This window comes from Stegastes partitus, unplaced genomic scaffold, assembly GCF_000690725.1.
Source record: "Stegastes partitus isolate 25-593 unplaced genomic scaffold, Stegastes_partitus-1.0.2 Scaffold56, whole genome shotgun sequence".
Taxonomy (NCBI): Eukaryota; Metazoa; Chordata; class Actinopteri; family Pomacentridae; genus Stegastes; species Stegastes partitus.
The window spans coordinates 201,348-208,621 of NW_007577787.1; the positions used below are offsets into that span (position 1 = coordinate 201,348).

A 7,274-nucleotide genomic window follows, 5' to 3' on the forward strand; every position below is an offset into this window, starting at 1 on the left:
TAAAATGCTGTTATGGATTTCTTTCAGATGGTTTCGAGTTCTTGGAGATTCTGAAGGAGGTAGCCAGAGACAACACTCACCTTCCTGAACTCAGCATCGTCTGGATTGATCCTGATGACTTTCCCCTGGTGAGCAAGACACTTCTAGACTTAGACAGACAGAAAAGAAAGTAGTAAAACATAAAAAGAAGAAAAGCTGTGGATGCATGAAGGATTTAGATCACATTTCGAAGGTCTAATGCTATTTTTTTTTTCTAACTGCTCACAGCTGATTCCTTACTGGGAGAAGACCTTTAAGGTGGACCTGTTCAGACCACAGATCGGAGTCGTCAACGTTACAGACGTGAGTTTCTGAGAACTTGTCAGACCTGATGTAAATGCTGTGTTTATTTTTCTTAACTCTGTCTGACCTCTTTGTGTGTATGTGTTTGTGTTTGTGTGTGTGTGTCTATGCAGGCTGACAGTGTGTGGATGGAAATGGAGGATGAGGAGGATCTGCCCACGGCTCAGGAGCTGGAGGACTGGATTGAAGATGTGCTCTCTGGCAAAGTCAACACTGAGGATGATGATGATGAAGATGATGATGACGACGACGACGACGATGATGATGAGGATGATGATGACGATGAAGAGGAGAATGATGATAATGAGGATGATGAAGAAGATAACGGAGAGGAAGATGATGACAATAATGATGATGACGATGATGATGACGACGATGATGACGACGATGATGATGAGGAATAATTCACAGCCTCAGAATAGTAAACATCACCTCGTCTTTATTCTTCAGGCCGGGTCTAATGTGAATTCATTTTCACTAAGAAATAACTCAATATTTGTACTTAATATGTGTCTGCTATTCATATTAAGAATATTTAATATCTATAAATGTCATTTTTTGACATTGTAAATATGCCTGAAATGGGTTTTGGGATTTAAGTAAAAAAATATATATATACTGGATCAGACATGTGGCAATAAAATATGAAAATAGATTCAATAATATATAAATGTCTGTTAATAATAAAGGACTATCAATGTCACAGTCGTGTCATCAAATACATTTATTGTGTTCATCAAGAAAGCCACAGACCTCAATAGAAACATGACTTATTTCCCTCAGCTGTGGTTCAGCAAAGAGATCAAAACTACTTTTCTTAGTAGGGGCATTTAAATACCGTTCTTGTGCTAAATATTTTAAAGTTCATTTTCTGTGACTTTATAGATTTTACATTTCAGATAGACACTTGCTGACATTATTTTACTATTTACTTATCAGATTAAGATTTTAGAAAACTATACAAAAGTACAGGAACATACTAATACCAAAATATTAGTATAAATTTGAGTTTTTAATCTTTTTTTCTTACCAAGTTATTCATTTTAGAGCTCCTCTATGTCACATATTTGATCTACAATTTGCTTACAGTAGCAACATATTAAAACTCAAACATTTAATTTATAACTTTAACTTGAAATTGCCTATTCTGTCATTTCTCTACTTTTAATTTGACAAAAGTAAATATCTTCTATTCCTCCAAGACTCATGTTTTGAAATGTAATTTCTTTTACTTACCATCTGTTCAGTTACACAAGTGAAGACTCATTGCCTTTAATATCAGTGAACCAAACTGGGTGGTAAACATGTTTTTCACTTTGACTTTGCTTTTCCACCACCTCTTCTTCAAGGTAATACAACTTTAGCTATAGTGTTTGGTTTATCTACAAAAGGTCCATTTTCTGCCCGAGGGGTTGCTGCTTTGAAGTTTTGAAACCACATGCTGAATTTTCCAATTTCAATATAGCAAACCTCTAATCTCTTCTTTAATCTCTCACTGTCATCTTTCTCCAGCCGTTTAATTCCTCACCTGAATCAGTTGAGCAGACACAGCGGGATGAAATCGTCTTTAAGCCTCTGGACAGACAGGAAAGCGAATCTGGATGCTAATTCAATGTTGCTTTTACTTTGCTGCCTTTATTTTCTTTTCTATGATTTATTACTTTCTCCCTTCTCTCTGAACACAAAGAAGAAAATGATATACAGAGGCAGGAGAGGTTTTTTGACCTATGATGGGGTGGTGGGTCTTACACATGCACTTACATTGACCACGTTGATTTAACTTCTTTGAAAATGTATCATAAACAACCATATAGACCATACTGGGAAAAAGCAGTAAAAAAGGCAGAATCTTTCTCAGCGGAAATTTGCATTAAGCACAATTATTGTTGTTCTTTCTGCTCCAAGTTGCCTGATGCAGAATGAAAAAAAGACTTTTAATTACTTTGCAAAGACGACCTATCCTGCATGAAAGTCACATCTACAGACACATCACTGATTATACTCATCAAAAACACATTTTCTCCAAAACAAGGGCAGAAGATGTAAGTTGTGTTGATTATGCCAAACTCTCTAGCTGCATGACACAAACTTTGAGCTCAACAGCAGAGTAAGCATAAAAAATGTTGCTGTTCTTTTACTGTTAACCTCACCACAGTTAATTAACACACTTTCTTTGTCCCAGAGAAGTCAATTATCTGTGGAATAAAAATATTAATTTAATCACAATAACTACAGGCCTAGGTGTAGTTAGACACCATCCATCCATCCATTATCTATACACCGCTTATCCCTCACGAGGGTCGTGGGGGGCTGGAGTCTATCCCAGCTGACTCAGGGTGAAGGCAGGGGACACCCTGGACAGGTCACCAGTCTATCACAGAACAACACTTACAGACAACCAAGCACACTCACATTCACACCTCCGGACAATTTAGAATCACCAATTAACCTCAACATGTTTTTGGACTGTGTGGGAGGAAGCCAAAGAACATGGAGAGAACCCACGCTGCACGGGGAGAACATGCAAACTCCACGCAGAAAGATCCCGCGCGTCCTCACCGGGACATGAACCGGCGACCTTCTAGCTGCAATGGTGCTAACCACCGCTCCACTTTGCAGCCCAGTTAGACACCATATGCATCCTTATCCAAGATTTTGTAGTCATCACAAAGCTACTGCAAACTAGTACTCATATTTGAAAGTGAATCCATTTTCCAAATGCAACTGAAATCCCAGTCTAGTGCTCTAAAACCGATCATTCACTGTACTAGCAGGCAACACACTCATTGATCATTATTACATGAAAATACAACAATAATCAAATGCCCTGAAAAGGCCAATACAAATATTTATTTTTTTACAAATGTGACTTTGACACTGCTGCTATGATTTTACATGTTATGTCGTATAAAAGAAGACGAGGACAACTTGGAACTCATGACTTGTCAGCTGCATCACATTTGGACATTTAAAAAAAACAATCTCTTTTCTTCATTATGCTCTCTTCTTCTTCTTTTTTTTCCTCTTTTACTTTCTCTCTTTCTGTTTCTTACACGCATATGCAGAAACACACACACACTTGAAAACTGAACATCCTAAATATGTATAACTGAGGCACATGTGTAGTCAAGAAGAGAAGGTATTTACAACCATCAACACTCCTAAAACAGTCCTAAGCAAAACTACACCGTCCGTGAGCACAGTAACACTCTTGTAAATAGAATTTTACGACACAACAAGTCTCATAAATACAAAGAGCTTTAAAAAATACAGATCAAATATTCTTACATGTTGGATTGATGCTCAGAATAGTGTTTCCAGTCGTGGTAGGTAGGTGGCAGTAGTGTGACACTCTGGTGTCCACAGACAAAATACTGACTGCAGAAATACTGATATAGGGTTGAGCTAATTTACACTAAATAATTCATTTTTCAACACTTGTCTAAAACTTGTCAGCAGGAGTTGACTCATTATTAATATTGGAGAGAGATTTGGACAGAATCTCTTAAATCTTTTGAAATTGCTCCTGAAATATGGTTTTAAATAATGTATAAGGTTGTGCTTTGTGTTAAACAGGACTCAGTTTGCACCGATGAGCCACAACATTAAAACCACTGACAGGTAAAACAGTGATCATCCGGTTATAATGCAGGGTTTTTCCTTGGGTCCTGGCATTCATGTGGGTGTTACTGTGACATGCACCATCCACCGAAACATTCTTCAAGACCAAACACACCCTCCCAGCAGCAGAACTCCTCAAAGGCTCAGGAATGGCTCGAGGAACACGACCAAGAGCTCAAGGTGTTGACTTGACCTCCAAATTTCCCCAAACCCAATCCGATCGAGCGTCCATGGAATGTGCTGGAATAAATTGATGATCAAATCTGGATCGCCGACCTACAGGACCCCAAGGATCTAATATCAGACAGCAGAGGAAACCCCCAGCGGTCCACTCACCAACGAATCAGAGCCGTTCTGGTGGCACGACAGAAACCTGTACAATATTAGGAAGGTGGTTTTACTGTTGTGGCTGATCAGAGTATGTCCCTTGGCTGACTGGATTTACCTAAAGCAGTTGGGTAACAAACCCCTCACAATGACTCACGATTGAAATCAGGGGTAAATGTTCGGAAATTAAACAGCATTGACTAAAAGCCTAACATCAGATATGAAAAAGTCAACCATGTGAACCTCATTGCCGTCACAACATCAGGACTCTTTGTGGGCCTATAAAAAGATCAGTGTACATTGCACACACAAATATCACGTGTAGTCCGTTGTTTTCCTTCACAATCTGTTGGCTAGACTGTCCGTCTTCCATTGTACTGTGGTTGGCATTAAGTCCGAGAGACTCCTGTGATTTGTCTGACATTTACAAACATGTCATCTGCTATTTACAGTCCAGTTATCTCAACAAATACAGCATAGATAGACAAGGTAAAAAATCTTAGACAAGATTTAAAAAAAAAAAAATAAAAAATCATTCAAGCAATGCACGATTTTGGTATAAAAAAGTTTGTAGGGATAAAGTATATTCACATATAAATACTGTACAGATATCTGCAATACAGAATGAATTAAATAACAGCTAAGACTGGAAAAGAGGAGTTCTGGTGAAACGGGTTCAGTTTATATCAAATGTCCTAGAGACACTCGGGAGAAAGAGGAGACAGGTTAAGACAGACCCAAGTGTGCACTACAAGTAAAAACCAAGCACGCGTTTGCATCCTAAAATCACGCAGTCCCAAACTCTCCTACACAGGCACACACTGGCACATGCAATAAAAGAAGATGAAAGTTTGTGACGGTCATCTGTAGTGCATAGAGGAATCATTTAAATGTGTTCTCCAAAGCCAAGCGTGTCTCCCCTTGTTTTCTGTCTTATATCCTGCTTTCAAGTCTCCCGTGACAAAGACAAAAGACATAAGGATAGCGTTATGTGAGAAAACTACATGAACGTAAGTACAAAAACAGTACAAAAAGTCAGTTTTGAAAAAGTCAGTTGGATAACTGTACCAGTTCTGTATGTTCAGAGCAGCAGCACCGGTCCACTGTGTCACTGTTAAACTGAGGTTTCTGATTGGAGCAGCAGTAAAAACTTGTGCGACTTGGGATCGATGTACTCTTCAGTCAGACGGATGTAGGGGATGCCCTTGACGGTGACAGCTAAGTTAAAGTCAAGGCACCTCAGCAGAAACTCCGTTCCCTCCTTAATGCCGCTGGTGACGGAAGCTTCGCTGACCAAAGTCCACTGATCAGCCATCCAGCGCTCAGGGCCGTACTGCAGGGTCGGACCAGGGGCCAGATAGGCCTCGAGGAAGGCCTGGACACAGAAAAAACATTTTAAACAATCACCGAAAAGTTTATTATAAACCTGGGGATACTTGCATAAAACAATCATTTAATTTTATTACAGGCAAAGTGGTTCTTATTTGCATAGATTTTCCCACTATTCTTAAACTAAAAAAAACAACACTATGCTGCACTCATCATGGAGATGTTCAATCTTCTTATATTTTCTCACTTTTCTATGTCTAGTCCTTAGGTTAGCCAAAGCATTTTTGTGCCTTTATTGAGCACGATAGTGGAGAGAGACGAAAAATACTGGGGATGACAGCAAATGGGAATTACATTAGAATTAAGCTAAAATAACTCTTGTGTGGTATGCACCTTAACCAAAGATAATTTCAAAGCAAAAAACACGGTAAATGGTTAAAGTACTGCGAAAACACCCATTACAGACTGAACACGTTGCTGAATTTTCACCCACCACACTTGCTGTACTTGTGGACACAGTTTAAATAAAGTAGTTTAGGTACAGATAGGACTACATGCATCCATCCATTAGCTATACCCACTATATCCTGGTTGACATTGGTTGAAAGGTGGAGTACACCCTGAATGGGTTGATTTAAAGAAAAAAAGGATTTTTGGAGAGTCGCAATCACAGTTTAAAAGATGGGATGCCTATTGATCCAGTGGTTAAATGCATACTAAATGTCATATCTCCCTTTTTCTCACCACATTTCCTGACTGTATCTCTACTGCCACTGTCAATAACGGCATAAATAACAACAACAAGAAAAAAAATAGAACATACAATCTGTGCTGTATCATCTTTGTTCGCCTGTTTTACTTAATTGTAGCAGTATTCCTGAATTCTATCACTACTGATGAAAATGATGCCCACAATGATCAAAGTGAAGCCCACGTTCAGTAAACACTAACTTCTATTGCTTGACATATTAACTCATCTCTTGCGATGAGAATTTCAGAAAAAGACGACAAGCACTGAAAGCCCAGCTGACCTTAGGGCTCATGTTGTTGACGAGGCAGAACGCCAGGTGCTTCTGGATGCTCTCCATGCTGTGGCAGTGTTGCCTCCTGGTGGTCCGGAGGTACTTCTGCAGGGCACGAGCCATCGAGGGAAATATGGCCAGAGCCGCTTCACGCACATCCATGATGTCCGAGGGCGTTGCTCTCTCATCCTCTTTCTTCATGCGTCGGACGTGTGTGAAGGCCTCCTCCACGGCCACCACCAGCCTGACACACACATACATATAGTAGTCAGCTCACTGCTAGCTCTCTACAATCTTAACTCATCAATACCCAATAATCAATGCGCTAACGTATCAGTTCAACTGTTTGTTTTTTTTCCAGACACAGAATACACAATAGTGCTGCCATATTAATCAATCAAAGTAATGACTTTTTTGTCATTTAGACATTGATGTATGTTATGCAGATGTTCCATATATCATAGCTTTATTCAGATGGCATAAACCTGATCCATCATAAAGACAACAAATGCTCAGCCAAAGCCTTGATGGTAAATCCTCAACTAAATTCAGACAAATTATATTATTATTACACTGCAAACTTTACTGCAAAGTTACAGAATGACCATATGTTAAGCTGGGATAAATAAACAA

The 7,274-nt window shown here is 39.2% G+C and overlaps 2 protein-coding genes across 2 annotated transcripts in view; one reads left to right on the plus strand and one right to left on the minus strand.

The window, feature by feature from the left end:
* Positions 1 to 1,061, plus strand: part of casq2 (calsequestrin 2) — a 7,024-nt gene extending 5,963 nt beyond the window's left edge. Inside the window, exons 9-11 of the mRNA XM_008275621.1 lie at positions 28 to 128; positions 268 to 342; positions 456 to 1,061. Coding sequence (XP_008273843.1) covers positions 28 to 128; positions 268 to 342; positions 456 to 746 — 467 coding nt within the window. The 3' untranslated portion in view covers positions 747 to 1,061. The remainder of the gene's footprint in view (positions 1 to 27; positions 129 to 267; positions 343 to 455) is intronic.
* Positions 1,062 to 3,160: 2,099 nt separating this feature from the next.
* The window catches only part of LOC103352916 (vang-like protein 1), a 25,159-nt gene continuing 21,045 nt past the window's right edge, over positions 3,161 to 7,274 (minus strand). Inside the window, exons 8-9 of the mRNA XM_008275622.1 lie at positions 6,651 to 6,892; positions 3,161 to 5,665 (exon numbers count right to left, since the gene is read on the minus strand). Of these exons, the coding sequence (XP_008273844.1) occupies positions 5,405 to 5,665; positions 6,651 to 6,892 (503 nt within the window). The 3' untranslated portion in view covers positions 3,161 to 5,404. The remainder of the gene's footprint in view (positions 5,666 to 6,650; positions 6,893 to 7,274) is intronic.